We start from the raw sequence: 15,951 nt of genomic DNA on the forward strand, positions 1-15,951 counted from the left end.
CTTAAGGACACAAAATATTGTCTGACGTCATAAATAGTAACTTTGGTGGTGTCCGCGTCTTTGCAGAAGTTGGTAGCAAACGTTTCAAGCTGTACTTTCAATTGGCTTATGTCAAAATCGTCTTTGTAAAAGTCACACATTAATTCAAGTTGTCCTTCCAGTATTGCTTTCTTGCGATGTCAATGTCGGGGTTTCCCAGTCATGATGGTAATCTTGTTGTAACGAAATTGCTGTAAGAAGAAGTGATTCTAAAGACGAATACCTTGCATAATCTCGTTGGTCAAATCTTGTTTCAATGCAATTAATTATTACATCAACGGCCTCGTTGTATATTTGCAAGTAGTAAGACTTGACATCACCGTGAAAAATGGTTCTGGGCACCTTCCTCCAACCTCCGAGGGCGTTTTCTCTGGCGAAGTAATTCAAGTTCTGGAATATTGAGATTTTCAGCCTTCTTGTTTACTTCAAACCAGAAGAGATCATAGGCTTATTCACTGCGCAGCGTTTTCAACGTCCTTACAGTCATCTGTGCCAGTTGTTGACCTTCTGCTGCAAATATTTGATTATGTTGTCAGTGTGTCTCAACAATTTCTCCTCAAGAACAGCTCCGTAGAAAACTGAACTGTCTTCATCTGTGCCTGCACACCATGTATTCTGGCCTTCATTGCGGTATCATGAACAATTTCTAAGGATACCTGCCACGTGCTAAGTAGAACCACGTAATTATCGATTATGCTGGCAAGGGAATCAGCTCTGACAGTCCATCTTGTAGGACAAAGAACTCTTATCCCAGTCTTTGAGTAGCTTGGAAGATTCTCTTTCAATCTTTGGAATATTCCCTCCGGACGTGGAGAATACTTGATGAGTTTAGTTATCTCATGGGTAACTCCTAGTGAGTGCTTCAACAACTTCACCTGCTTTATCATGTCACTAGCAGCAAGGCTGAGAGAATGGCCATAACAATGGGTAAAGAGTGCTCTAGGTTCTATTTTGCGTATTCGCTCAGCGACGCCACTTTTAATGCCACTCATTGCACTTGCCCCATCATAGCATTGGCCTCGCAATTTCTTGAAATTCAAGTTCATTCTTGTAAAAACATCACTGATTACTGCTGTAAGAGTCTCAGCATCGGTACATGGTACTTGATACATGCCTACAAACTCCTCGTGAACTTCAAAGCATTCAGTAACCAAAACCACCTGTTCTGTGTTAGATGCATCTCTAGTTTCATCTGCCATTACGGTCACGAACGAAGACTTATGAAACTCTGAAGCAAGTTTCCTCAGCAGGTTCAATCCCATTACTTTGAGAATTTCGTTCTGAACAATGGAGCTCATGTATGTGTTATCCTTCCTCTCCAACCATGCAGCTAAATTATGATCAGTTTCATCTTTCGTCTTGAGTAACTGTGTCAGGTTGCCATCAGTGTCATCTCCGTGTCCTCTCAAAGCTAGGCCTTGCCTACTCAAATACTTGACCGATCGTAAAATGTGATAGAAAGCCTCTCTGTTTCTAGTCTTTGCTACAGCGTGTTGTTGTGATAAGTGCTCACCAATATCCTTAGTTGCAGCCGGAAGTGTCAGCATGACTTCAACAGCAGCGTGATGAGCAGCAGACATTTCATGGTTCTTGAATGAAGTAGTGGCATTTTCCAATTTGCAAATCCTTGTGTTACCTGGAAGCAACAACTATATCTAGAAATTTTGTTCTGTTTTCAATACGATATTCACTTTTCAACTACCAGTAATTAAGTTCAGATTTAAATAATATACTAATTAATTAGAAAGAATTACAGTCAGACAAACCGTGCACTAAATAAATAATATATATATATATATATATATATATATATATATATATATATATATATATATATATATATATATATATATATATATATATATATATATACAGCACCACAGACTTTCTAGAATGCTTACAAAAGATCCGTCAGCAACAGCAGGAACAAGACGACGCGTACAGTCTCCCAGCAAGCAGGTGTGACAGTACACCGCGTCTTCAGTCTCGTTAGAGTGAAGAAACCGCCACCTAGCAAACCAGCTAGGTTGAAAACTACGGTTTGTCACTCCAAAGGATCTTTTTGGAAGCTTGAACGTCGTTGGTTGATGGGGTTGCTCTGGTACAGCTACGTCCTTCACGGAAGAAGTGGACCAGACACGGTTATGCGCATGCGCACAGTAGGAATGGCCTCGATGCCCCAATGTACAGTGCTGATTTATTGAAACAATACAGTATTGTCAAATTGTTGTAAGATTGTTGATTACATAGACTAAGGAGCAAACGATCATGTCTAATAACAAAGCGGATAAACCATCTACAAATATATTACTTATTTAATCGTCTATACCTAAACCAGAAGTAGTGCCAATCGTCGACTGGTGAAAGTCAATTTTTCAAAATCTGGTCGGCCTATAGCCCAATCTGCCCGAGCCGCTCCTACGCGTCTATGAAGCTCAATATGTCTTTCTGGTTCTGTTCCTCCACGCAATGATTACTCTTCCCAAACCACTCGTTCGCCCGCCCCTTCGTTTCGAGGTCATTGCAATTATTGCAAGAAGTACGGTCATCGTATAGCTGACTGTCGCAAGCGATTAGCCAAAGCAGCCACCGCCCATCAATCAGCCCATGTTGTGAGATGTCAGTAACGTACACACATTACCGGCGACAATACAGGCGACTCCACTCGTCAATCTCACGGTTGTCGTTACTCACTATTCTCAACTGAAACCATCTCATAGTTCGGTCTATGTTCTCGAGAATGATTATCATCAGTCCACGCCACATGTTCCTGTTTGCATCTTGACAGTAGAAGCTACCGCCTTCACCTCATGCATTATTGATTCTGGTGTTGTGTCGTCTCTCGCGATCGTTTCTTCTAGATTTCTCGAAAGTGTCGGAAAGAAGCCGATCCAGAATGACGGGCTTGTCGAAATCTCATTGCTGTAAATGGTGGTCCAATTCCAGTTATTTGTTATGTGGACCTTTCATTGTCTGTTGGCAACATGCAAATCAGACATTCTTTTGCTGTTGTTCCTAACTTTACTTTTCCAGTGCTCCTAGGTTCCAAGTTTCCTTGTAGTGTCAATGCAGTCATAAATTACTTGAATGGAACCGTTACTTTCTGGGGTAAGAATCTAGATCACTGTGCCACTCTGTTCATTGTATGTGTATTTGCAAAAGAAGATGGTACTTCAACTTTCACTGACCCGAATGGTTCAAATGGTCGTATTTGTGTGATTACTGTGTCTCAGTCTACTCCAGTTCTTCTGGATCCTTTATATTATTCAGCTTTCCTACTTCAGAGATGGAATCTTCAATGTGGACCTATGTCTGAGTTCCTGTTTTGCCGGAAAGCCAACAGTAAACAGTGATCTTACATCATCTCAAACACAACGGTTAAGTTAACTGCTTTGCTCAATCAGTATACAGATATATTTGCACAAAGTTCGGACGATCTGGTACGTACCTCGGTTACCACTCACTCTATAGATACTGGTGACCACCATCCAGTCAATCTACCGCCCTATCGTTTGTCACCAGCCAACAGAGCAGAATTTGAACGTCAAAACAAGTCATTGATGACAATGCAGTTACGTAACTCAGTTTAATAATGTGCTTCTGATGAAGTCTGTATAGAGTCTACAGCCAGTCACCCAGTACGTTCTCGTCGTTTGACCGCTGGCATTCCTCCTGTTCGTTTTGAAGACTTTTTTTTATTTAGTCACATATAGTTGTCTAGCTATCGTTGTAGTTGTATTCTACTTTGTGTTGTTCAGTTATGCTTCGCTCATGAGGACATTTCACTCTAGTAGGAGGAGAGTTATAGTGTATTTATACGGGAGTATACTACTAAAGCCACTCTCCTTTTGTGTTATCTAGATCTATGGTGTAGTCACACCAATACAGTTGTCTTTGGCTTTTTCTCCACCTTCGGTGCTCTCGCTGCTACAGTAGTAGGTTGTAAACACGCCCTTGCTCGCTTGCCCGGTAAAGTTGGGTGGCGCGCTCTTCGAGTTCTTTGCCAACTCTAGTTTTTAGCTAATGGTACCGTGTTGATACGGGCCTTCCGGTCACGTGGTGCTCTGTTTGTAAAGTAGTGCGAAGTAGCATTTCTTTGTCCTAATAGCTGAGTTGTTACAATTGACGACGAGGATGACGCGTTTTGGCAGCATGGAACAGTATGTGACGGGTTCTGATTTCGAGAATGAGAAGTTGCTTTGTAATCGACTGATCCAGACACGTTCCTGTATTTGGATCAGTTACTGATCCGCGTTGCGTAGACTGTATATAATTCCACTCAAGTTTGTCAGTTCTAGAGATGGGGTTAATATTCCTTGTTGGTATTTTCATAGATATGTAGCACCGTCCAGACGCAACGTTCTATAAAATACGTTGTACTCCTGTCTAGACGTATCCGTGCTATACTGCACTCTCTCGTGTAATATAATCCAAGCAGGCACTGGTATAGGACACACTCGAACGACCAACTGATCAAGCCTTACGCAAGTGCTACGTACACCAAGTAGTGAACTTGAACTAAGCTCTGTATAAGTAGACGATACACCGTACTACACAATACACGTACTACACGGTACACGATCAATACTACGCTAGTCTAGCAAATTCACAAGTTATATAGGCGCTACCTAATGACGTCAACTAACGTACGCTAAGTAACTAGTGCGCTACGCAGTTGCTACAGATACACTAGATGACAGCGAAGTGCGTGACGGCAAAACTGCACGATCTGGGACGACGAGCAGCGTCTGTTACACTTACCAACAATAATAAGTTGCTGTTGACAGGCGACCAAAGTGGACTCGAAGGTAACAAATAGGCTGTCTTAAGGCGACGACGCAACAACAGACTAGGCGATATGCAACCATTAGCTAGATATACTGTTAACAGTTTGGTTTGTCCCGCAGCTCCCTATTTTGTTGAAGAGCTAGTACACATGTATTAGAGCACCGTCTCGTAGCTTGGCTTATCATCGGTGCTTGCGGGACTGTGGAACATCTCGGTTGAAATGTCTGCCAAATCATTATACATTGGATTTGACCCACTGAAACAAAAAAGGTTGGTTATTGAAATAAGAAGGCAGAAACACGTTATTGTGTATACACCTCGCCGTCCACTCTTGGTTGGGTGGTGGTTGTTTTCTTTTCTTTTTCAGTACGAGTACAGTCACAATGATAAGGACGATGATGGCAACACAGCCGATTGCAATTCCAGCGATCAATCCAACCGGGACATCTAAAGCAACAAGTAAAACGTGAACATTTCAATTATAGACAAAATAGAATTGAAAGCTACCTGTAGAACTGCTATCGACGTGTTGCATTTGTGAGCATATTCCCATTGATGAACAGAGGACGGTAATGTAGACGGTGGCTGTAGACGATAGAGGTGGCTGTCCGTGGTCACGAGCTAGAATTGTGATCGTGTGTCTGTCGAGGCCGCTCTCGTTCAGCGATCTGGTCAACTGAACTTTACCCATCGCGTTGATGGAAAACATTCCGTCGTCATTTCCAAACTCGATACCGTAGGAAATATGGCCATTCAAGCCTATACTCCAGAAACAACGAAAAATGTTTAGAACTTAAAGTCAAACTTATTTTATACAGAGTTACCCGAGTCAGCATCTTGAGCAGTCACATTTGCTAGAGTGAATCCAATGGCAGCGTCGAGAGTAACTTCACCTTCATACTCATTTTTGTCAAATTGGGGTCGGTTGTCATTAATATCTTCGAGTTGCACAATGACGGTCGTTTGAGCTGTGCGTAGACGAGGTTTAGTAACCGTAGCGACAAGTGTGAAGCTGATCTGATGAAGAGTCTCGTAATCAAGAAGAGACGAATTAGATACGATAATGGAGCCGTTAGCAGACACGTCGAATGCGGAGATGGGCAATGCGTCGGACATCTGGTTTGTCATTGAATAGGTGACTCGATTGCCTATCTTGCCATTGACTAGAGCTGGTATAGTCAACACAATCTTTCCGGTGGCTGTGTGTTCTTGCACCCAACCGTCGTATGAGCGTTGTTGGAAAGCCGGACTTGGGAAGTCTCCTTCTTCTACGTGAATTGTGATGGACGCTTCACTGAACAAGCGAGGATTCGCGCGGTCCCACGCTTTGATTACTAGTTGGTATCTGTTTGTAATTTTGTAATCTAGATTGGCGTCATCTGCTACATCAATCGTGATTCCATTGACGGTCGTTGTTACCACAAAATGTTGATCTTTTTTGGATGGTGACTGCGAAGTCAGTGAATACACGACCTGTCCTCCTAGTAAATCTGCATCAGTCGCTGAAAGAGACAAAAGTGTTACGCCTTTGGCCACGTCTTCTTTTACGTAGACATTGTAATGTGAAAATGGAAAACGAGGAGGATTGTCATTTTCGTCTATTACTGTGATGTCGACGTGAGCAACAGAAAAAGCTTGAGGGTCAACGGAGGTGCCAGCCACTATGGCGATATCGTAATAAGAGATTGCTTCGTAATCGATTGATCCAGAAACGGTCACAGTTCCTGTAGTTGGGTCGATCGAAAACGGTAACTGATCTGCATTGTGCAGATTGTATATAATTCCACTCAAGTTCGTCATCAGTTCTAGAGATGGGGTTAATATCAATGAAACTCCTTTGTCGGTATTTTCGTTGATGCTAGACGATAGCGAAGTGTGTCTAAACTGAAATGGATGCGTGACGATAACAGTGACTGCAAAATTGCACGATCTGGGACGACGAGCAGCGTCTGTCACGCTTACCAAAAACGAGAGATCGTAAGATTTGGAATTGCTGTCGGTAAGTGAGCGGAGTGGATTGGAAAGCTGAAAGTATGCTGTCTTGTTACGTTGCATTAGTGCCAATGGTGATACATTGTGCAAGAAAAGTGATTGAAAGTTAGAATAAGAGAAGATCAGATTTCCATCGGTCCCGTTATCGTTGTCTACGGCATCCAAACGCAAAACGTGCGAACCGACTGCTGTAGTGTAGGGAAGAGATGTAGCGACATTAGATGGTTCACAGAGAGGAGGAGTATTAGAGGAGAGTACATTAACTTGAAGAGTAGCTGTAGACCTACAAGGTGGACTGGCCTGGTCTGACGCCACTGCGATCACACTATACGTATCGTCAGACAGTGGACGACGGGATGTTATCTTTCCAGATTTCGTATTTATTGAAAACGCGTCCACATCGCTCGAAAGTTGGTTTTGCGTAGCGATGGTGTTTGCATTAGTCGTTTCCAACGAATAGCTGACGACGCCATTGACCGAATCGGCACCGTCGTCGTCGGTTGCCGTTACGTGAGCTATCACATATCCGATCCCAGCACTCTCCGGAACATGAACGACTTTGGGAAGATTCTTGAAGACGGGACAATGTTGATTGGGCTTCACTACGGATACTTCAATGTTTACAGATCCTGTTAGACTCGGCACGCCACCATCAGTAGCAATGACATTGAAAGTCAATAGAGATCCAGTTAAATACTCGAGTGACTTTGATAGAATGATATCAGCCGAGCTACCATTTAATAGAAAATATGTATGGTTGTTGTTAGTGCTGGTGAGAGAGTAAGATAAGTGTCCGTTTTTACCGCGGTCACCATCGGTAGCAAATAAACTCAAAATTGTCGATCCCACGCGACTGGTGGACGCAGCTATCAGACTGACTTTTGATGTTGCAAATACTGGTGGGTTGGCGTTGCTTTCTGCTGTTTCATTACAACTGTCTCCATCATACTGCGCCTCACATAAGCACGTATTAGGAGCAATGCAGGTCCCGTGAGCAAGGTCGGTACAATTGTCCACGTTGGAGCAATCGGGAATGTCACAAGCTACACCGTTCCAATGGATTTTGCATAAGCATCGGTCAAACGATAAACACGTTCCATGACCTGAATGTAAAGTACATTATAATACATAGAAATACTACTCTCATTTGTATTATTCGTCTAGCAATTGACTGACCTGAACAGAAGTCATGTGTCTCGCACGAGTAGGAACTGCAGTTCGAGTCGGTGTATCCAAACTCACATTCACACAGATCCACTTCAACGCATTTGCCGTGACCGGAACAATCGTTCCTTCCCTTGCACTGCGCTTGACTGCAATATTTGCCAGAATAGCCAGAGTAACATCTACACTTTGTTTTGGAAAGGCACACTCCGTTACCAGAACAATCGTTCACTTCAGGACAAACGTCGGCAACGGCACAATTGCTACCCGAATATCCATCGTAGCACTGGCAAGCGTTTGGTGACACGCATTCGCCGTTACCGGAACACTCGTCTACACCGTTACAGAGAGGCGTGGTGCAGCTACCACCAGCCCATCCCACATCACACTGACACACATCAAAATCGACGCATCGACCGTGGCCTATAAATCAACACACAATAAAGAAAACGTTGGTAGGACGCCAAGAAACTACTGACCGCTGCAGTATCCGTTGAGTTCGCACGAGTAGAGAGTGCAATTAATACCAGCCCAACCCAACTCACACTCACACTTATCATGATCGACACACACGCCATGATCAGAACAATGGTTCACGTTATCGCAACGCGCTCTCTCATTGCACGCCTCACCAATATAACCTGGTGTACACTCACACACATCGTCCGACTTGCACAGTCCATGAGAAGCACTAGTACAGTTGGATACACCAAAACAAGTAGCTGCAAAACAGACACATTAGTTGAGTTCGAAAAATCGGCTAGTCGACAAAGTGAGTACTGACCAGGCCTTTCACAGAACGGTCCATCCCATCCAAAATGACAGCGACAGAATCCAGACACACAGTCCCCATTTACACTGCAATTTGCACAAGAACCTATAGATAGGTAACAGATAGGGTCATGGGCTGCACACAAACCAACAACACAGAAACAATAACCTCGACTACATTCGTCTCCAAACCATCCCGAAACACACACGCAAGTGTTGTTCACACAACGACCTTTGCCAGAACATTGAGTTGGACATCCTGACAAACACGATGAAAATTTCTACAAGAGTTAGTAATTATCGGTTACACCCTTCAGATGAATATTACCAATCTTGAATGCTTCCTGTTCGGTCAGGGATGTATCGTTAGTGACCGCTACATCAAATATGCACTCGTTCAGTTTTATTTCCGTTAGATTCAGTGAACTGCACACTGACATGGCCATCTGGGCAGAAATATTCAATTAGTGTAAATACGTAATGCTTGTAATGCCAAACTTTGGCTAGATAACGATCAAGATGTAGCTGTACAACGTAAACATATTATGACGGTTGTTCGCTTTTTCTCGATTTCTAAGTATCGTTTAAATATACCACATACGGGTTAGAGTGTTTGGTCTGTACAGTACCCGATGGTACAGTAGACAACTTAGTGGCATTGAAACGGAAGCAAACGCTGCCTATCGAAGTAGGAAATAATGTCTGTTGCTTAGCTACTTAGACCTAGACTTGCCTTACTCGTTTCTTTAGGCAGATCTGGATCTTCGTCGATGCGGTCAGTACACAGCTGTATTATTTCTTTAGAATCTAAGTGTAGAGTTTTCAAGATAAACAAAGGTAGCTAGGTACTGTTCTAGACAACTAAAGTTTATAGCTAATTAATTAGGATATGAATTACACTGTTCACGGTGAAATTCTGGTTGTAGAATCTCTATTTTGAATTGCACAGGAACGAACACGCACACACACACACACACACACACACACACACACACACACACACACACACACACACACACTGGCGTGGCGTGGCGTGTTACCCCAGCAGTTGGGGTCAAGACTGGTATCGAGGTTCATATCAAAATTTTGATCAAAACTTTTTATTAGATAGTACTGCCTTTACAATTAGCTACTACCCCTAGTGATAATTGTTATACTTAAATATGACAGTACATACAATTTTAATAAAAGTAATCTCAAATCAACCCTTGTTTACTTCTCTTGATCTGCCCGATTTGGCAGAGTCTAGAAAGCTTTTTTGGGGGGGAATTTGGGGGAATTCCCCTCAAAGAGATTCCAGTCTACGCCACTGACACAAATTTTCATGGTTGAATGGATAGTCGTAGCCACATTGATATGCTTACAGCTACTGCCAATAGTTTTACAGTGTAACACTCATACTTGTCTGAGAGATGGTTGCAAGTCTGCAATGCTGTATAGTGGTACAAATGTAGGATCGTTGTAGGAGATATCCATCACATCGTCTTTGTGAAAGTTGGAGTGAGACCAAGACCATGTGCCATTCAAACCAGAGCCACTAAACGTTTGCGTGATTCTCCCTATAAACATCAAATGGGCAACAGAATTACGTCACAGCAAATAGAGTGCAGTCTGTAAAGAAGTGAACTTACATGTCTTTGCAAATGTCACGTTATCCTGTAGTGAATAAGTGATTCCATCTGATCCCAACAGATCATTATTCAAATCTCCGTCCATGTAGCCACACAGACCATCTGTTTTGCCTTTGAATGTGGCAACTGGAGAGAAGAGAATATTGATGAATTGTCTTTTCATGCCAGGACTGTAGCGAACTTCAACAGACAAGTAGACATCATTATACCACTGGAAAGCAACGAGAGCTCTAATGGTGCCGCTGTCTTCTTCATTTGCTGATGAGGAATCATTATGATAAATAGTGACTTCCATATGCACTCTGCCATTAGCTAAACTCAGTTTATCTTCTTTTAGTGGAGCCACGACAACACCATTAATTCTATAGGAAAGAAATTGATAGATATTATGTGTTAGAAACTTGTGTAAGATGCATGGATGGCTGCTTCGCACCTCACAAAAGGGAGATCATTTGGAGAAGGATTGTATGGAGTTGTAATTGTTACAATATTACTTTCCACCTTGATTGCTACAGCCCCAATGAGTGACACTCGTTGATACTTGAAAAATCGTGTTGCAACTCCAAAGTCATTGTCACGACTTTTGCAATACCAAAACTCTCCGATATCAAAATAGTCGTAGCTGAAACCTAAGATATGACATTTTAAAAATCAGAGAGGAAGGAAGTCTGTTTCATACAGACCATCAAGAGTTTCCAAATGTGGATCTCCTGCTATTCTTCTCGGTCTTGCAATTTGACATCCTCTGCCAATCCACTGAGGCTCACACACACAGTATGGATGTTGATCGGCTTGATCCCTTTGTGGTATTGTACAGTTGCCATTGTCAGAGCAGTCTAAAATGAGAATGAAGCAATAATTATGATGAGTTAAGGACTTGCATTTGATAGAAATAAGCTAACAAGGCCATGGACTGCAGTCGGGAACATCACAGAAAGGACCTCTCCATCCTTCAGCGCAAACGGGAGGTAGACCTCCTCGATCTTGTTTAGACTGACAGCTGCACACACAGTCTTGCCACACTGCTTCCATACCCTCAAGGCACGAGGGACACCTAAATTAATATGAGAAAATACATTGTTTTGAAAAATTTGACAACAATTAACAATTTAAACACAAATAAGGAACGTATTGAGAAATGTTACTTGTCATTGAGACAAATGCAACCACTTGGACCGCGAGTGGAGTGCTGGCAATTTCTACATTTGCAAGAACAGTCACATTGACCGTCTGGTCCAATGGTGCTTTTAGTTCCATCTTGACATGTACAGCCACACTGCTGAAAAATAGGCTCAATCGACCTTGTGTGCATAAATAAGAGACAATGATGGTGATAGTATACCTTGCAATCGCCACTGTTTCCGTTGTCTCTAAGACTGAAGTCAGCACAGCGACATTTGCATTCTACTTTGTTTTGTTTCAAGTTATATTGCTCGACTGTACCCGGAGGACACGGGGAGGAACAATAAGAATTCAGACATTGAAGGCAACGTTTGATGCCATTCTTTTCTTCGCAGTTTGCACGGCCGGGACACTCACATGGGCAATCTGTTTCCTGATTCATGCACACACCTGACTTTATATCGATGAAATGACTTGATTGCAATGGTTGAAGTTGTTTTGTTATCTTAAAATTTTGCAAATAAAGTTCTATAGAACCAGCAACGTTGCTCACACCAGCCAGTGATTCCATTTCCAACTTCTGCAATGTTATCATAATATTTAGTTACTAATCACATCACATTGCATTATCTGTTGTGTCACCTTATCAAGAGGGCAGCCCAAAGAACACTCTTTTGCCGTCCATTTTCCATGTAAAGTCGGTTGTATGTCTATTGTGAGTGAAGAAGGAGACAATGTGTTAGTGACGTGCACACCTACTCTGTTCTCTATAAATGATGGTACTCTTGTGTTGACATGTTCAGGTAGTCGATAGGGAGATGGCCACGTGATTTGAAAGTTTGGGGAAACATTCATTTCGAGTGACGAGCTTCGTCCTTTTATTTTACTCTTTGATATGAACTTTTTCAAAGGCACTTCTTGATAAGATTTGACTTTAGCCTTACAGTTTTAAAATTAACAGAAAATTAGAGATGACGAGTCGCTTATCAACCATAGGTGCATCTTACCTCTCTAACGAACTCGCTGCCAACGTCATTGCGCCACAAGATTCCCGCTTTAAGACTTCCATTGGTCACGTACTCGTGAGCTATTTCGATGTCTGATGAATAGTCTAAAGACTTTGCATCATAGTTGAGACTATATGACAGTGATGCCTCAAACCCGAGTATTCCCGGGATGCAAAGAGGTCCCACAGTGATACAGAACGGTTTGCGATGTTTGGGAAGAGGTGTGGCCTTGATTCCCGCTGGGTCTTTGACACTTCCATCTCTAGATACAATCATTGCAATATTGCTTTGTTTGAGAATCAATAGAACATTTACCTTTTTACGTCAAGAGCTACTTTGCTTCTTGTAAATAGGTGAACATTCCCGTCAAACTGAAATCCAAACTTGGTAACAAATGGTGAAGTGTGGTTACTTCGGAACGTCATGGTAATATTGGGATCATATGACAATTTGATTTCTGTTGTTAGCGAAGCAGTTCCAAAGCCAACCGAAATCTGGGATGACATGTATGATATGTAATACGTATATATATTACATATATATATATATATATATATATATATATATAATTCTTTACCTGAGGATTGAGAATACGATCTAGACTGAATGTGGGCTCTAGGTTGCTTGATGACATAGGGTCGCATGCAGACAATGAGAGAGATCCTTTTTCGATTTTATCGTGTATTATTTGTGCATTATTTGCAATATCAGTCCCACCGACAATGATCACAACGTCGTCTAACTCCGTACCGTCATCATTGCTGTCTACAATTCCATCAGAATTCGTTGATCCACACAGAGGTTTGCCGATAGCGCTGGTCGGTTCCAATTCAATGTATGTGATCTTGTCATCAAACGAGTTGTATTTGTCTTTAACGTAACCGGCGATGGAACCGCTGGGCCGACCTACCACTGCGTCACCGACTGCTATGTCGAGATTGCTGGGCAGTTGATTCTCGTAAACAAGTAGACCCAGTCGACCATCTCCTCCTACTCCTGTTATAGACGGTAACAAGTTAGAAGATGGACTACTCTTTGTTCTAATGAATGATTTGATTGAATCTGGTGCTGTGGTAGAGGAACAATCGGCCAGAATTGTATGGACGAACGTGTGACCTCCAGACGCTTCGATCGACTGCACTATTTCAATAAATCCGAAACTTTGATTGCTCACAATAGCTTCTCCATTTACGAGGATTTCTGAAGATTTGGCAATGGCAATCACATACGTGCCGTTGAGCCAATCACCGACGCATTTATAGACTGGCTTACTGGACGGTATAACTACCGTTCTCGACGCTCCAGTCAAAGTCGGAAAGCTGGAGTTCATGATCCATAGCAGTGCGTCAGAATCAGGAGTGTGTTCTATAGCAACCTTGTGAATAACAGACTCCAGTTCGACGTTTTCGTGAAAGTCAGCGTATTTGATAACGTTCTCTAGTGTGGCTGGTCTGCTGTGGATCAACTGGTACGATCCAATGCTGCCAACAGAAGATACTTTATCTAGAATTCCTCCACTCTGACTGCTAGCCATGATGTGACCACTGAAAAGAGGTAGAGATGGTTTGGTAATGAAGAGTGACTCTTCTGACGTGAGGTGTCCCATCATACGATATATAACATGATCACTACCAAACACTTTGACGTCGTTAAAGAGATCGACAGAAGAACGTCGAGTAGTTTGATCAAAAGTACTATGACGTTTGCTTTTCTGACGAGCAGACGGTTGAGAAAGAGGCAAGTGACTTGCTACTTTTGGCTCGTTTATGTCCAGTCCGTAGTCTGGAGTCACTCTACCGTATGGACATTGAGCTTCGTTCCACGACGGACAAGATCCCTGCACAAACAAAGTTAAACTGATTACTACGTAAGTTTTAGTTACACATGTAGTCTCACCATGCCGTTGTAACAAGCGTCAATATCGTAACAATGTTGACACGTTTCATTGCTGCTTGTTGCCACTTTCCAATTACACGGATCATTACATCCGATCTCCTACGTAGACATCAATAGCAGTTAACTATAAAAACATTTTCCGTTGCTCATCACTACACAATTGCTTACCTTAATTCGCTGCGAGCAGGAATGAGTTGTCTGTGGGGAATAACAAGCGTAGTAGAACCATGACGAGCAGATGTGTTTGTCGGGCCCAATTCCCAATCCCGGTAGACATTGCTGCATTTCATCACACCATCCACATCCTGCTTGTCTGCTGCATGCGTGACATGTTGTATATAATCCACAATATGTGGTGGTGCAGGCACGACCCTGTTGGAAGTAACAACACAAATACGCGAAGTGTGTGGCTTAGAGTAGTGAATACAAGACATAGTGTACTCTGACCTTCCATCCAACTCTGCAACGGCACTGATTAGGTCCAACGCACGTACCATATCCCGAGCATTCGTTAACTTGGGAGCAATCAAAATCGGAGCAATCGCTTCCTGCCCATCCTTTGTTGCATAAACAAGTTCGAGTATTGCTGTTGCATCGACCATGCTGACTACAACTGTTTGGACAGTCTTCTAAACAAGGCAGAATACGTATATAGTTAACTATTAAGTTACAAGTGCTATACCAGAAGGAATGATTATGCATAAAAACGGTAAATGGAGACTGCAACTTTTGTTTTCCACTCCACCATATGTTCGACTGACACATTGGTCAGACCCTTGGTTATGAGACCAGACTTCTGTTGCAGTTGACCATGACGGTATTAGGGTAGCATACATTGTTGTTTTTAGTGCTGATGCTAGTTTTTCGCCTCGATTCTGAAAGCGGACAACAATAAACATTGAGGTAGTTTGACGATTAACTTCTGCTTATATTGTATTATAGCTCTGATTGATAGACTTATGGTCACTTACTTGACAGTAAGCACTTGCTGCAGACCAACTTCTTGCTCCTTTTACGTAGAGATAACAGTTTTGTTTGAATTCTTTCCAACCAAAAGAACAAACTAAAGAATACACAGTTGAAACTATTATTTGTAAGTTAAGACAGTGCAGGCAGATAGAGATATACCTGGTCGAACTGACCAAGGGTTGGTGTCGTTAATGGGCGTGATATCTATATTTGCTCTGGAAGATTCATCGTTTTTGTCCAATACTTTCAGTTCTGCCTTGTTCAAGTTTGCTGTTCCCCACCAGTTGTTCTTGGCTTCATGATTTCCTTGGTATTGATCCGGTCCTGCTACCATTTCATATGTATTGGCAGGGTTGAAGAACACATTTCCACTATACGAAGCGGCAACGCCGTCTGCTAGTATGGTCCACCTCTCGTTTGGTTTCTGCCCCACATTTAAATAGAAGATGTTACGTGAACAGTGCTGGTTGTTTACCAAATGTTGTGATGCAGTTTGCCAGCGTACGGTGTGACGAGCTGTGTTGTTGTAAAACGTATTTCTATTCACGTTAGCAGCGACGTTAGTGATAGAT

General features: G+C 42.4%; 3 protein-coding genes and 1 long non-coding RNA gene across 4 annotated transcripts; all 4 read right to left on the reverse strand.

The window, feature by feature from the left end:
- Window positions 1–581: 581 nt before the first annotated feature.
- LOC134192471 (zinc finger MYM-type protein 1-like) lies at window positions 582–1,619 on the reverse strand. Its single transcript, XM_062661210.1, has one exon. The coding sequence runs from the start codon at window positions 1,617–1,619 to the stop codon at window positions 582–584; it is 1,038 nt and encodes a 345-aa protein (XP_062517194.1).
- A 4,193-nt stretch (window positions 1,620–5,812) lies between these two features.
- LOC134192472 (cadherin EGF LAG seven-pass G-type receptor 3-like) lies at window positions 5,813–8,697 on the reverse strand (the record flags this gene model as incomplete). Its single annotated transcript, XM_062661211.1, has 4 exons — window positions 5,813–5,839; window positions 5,887–7,922; window positions 7,996–8,406; window positions 8,463–8,697. Coding segments are annotated over 4 exons (2,709 nt in total), but the record flags the coding sequence as incomplete, so codon positions are not given.
- A 70-nt stretch (window positions 8,698–8,767) lies between these two features.
- LOC134191897 (uncharacterized) lies at window positions 8,768–9,166 on the reverse strand. Its single transcript, XR_009971862.1, has 3 exons — window positions 9,083–9,166; window positions 8,924–9,013; window positions 8,768–8,860 (listed from the first exon to the last, which is right to left on the reverse strand). It is a non-coding gene; the product is annotated as an uncharacterized LOC134191897 (long non-coding RNA).
- Window positions 9,167–10,149: 983 nt separating this feature from the next.
- On the reverse strand, window positions 10,150–11,417 carry LOC134192473 (uncharacterized). The gene is made up of 5 exons (XM_062661212.1): window positions 11,288–11,417; window positions 11,069–11,221; window positions 10,819–11,014; window positions 10,386–10,747; window positions 10,150–10,313 (listed from the first exon to the last, which is right to left on the reverse strand). The coding sequence occupies exons 1-5, from the start codon at window positions 11,415–11,417 to the stop codon at window positions 10,150–10,152; spliced, it is 1,005 nt and encodes a 334-aa protein (XP_062517196.1).
- Between the last annotated feature and the right edge of the window lie 4,534 nt (window positions 11,418–15,951).

This window comes from Corticium candelabrum, chromosome 16 (genome assembly GCF_963422355.1).
Source record: "Corticium candelabrum chromosome 16, ooCorCand1.1, whole genome shotgun sequence".
Classification (NCBI taxonomy): domain Eukaryota; kingdom Metazoa; phylum Porifera; class Homoscleromorpha; order Homosclerophorida; family Plakinidae; genus Corticium; species Corticium candelabrum.

Bases quoted from the DNA above. Each gene is read 5' to 3' on its own strand.
- LOC134192471 (XM_062661210.1), bottom strand. From the start codon at position 1,619: ATGTCTGCTGCTCATCACGCTGCTGTTGAAGTCATGCTGACACTTCCG.
- LOC134192473 (XM_062661212.1), bottom strand. From the start codon at position 11,417: ATGGAAGCAGTGTGGCAAGACTGTGTGTGCAGCTGTCAGTCTAAACAA. The intron at 11,015-11,068 runs GTCTGTATGAAA...GTCATATCTTAG, and splicing joins ACATTTGGAAACTCTTGATG to GTTTCAGCTACGACTATTTT. The intron at 10,748-10,818 runs GTGCGAAGCAGC...TCTTTCCTATAG, and splicing joins AATGATCTCCCTTTTGTGAG to AATTAATGGTGTTGTCGTGG.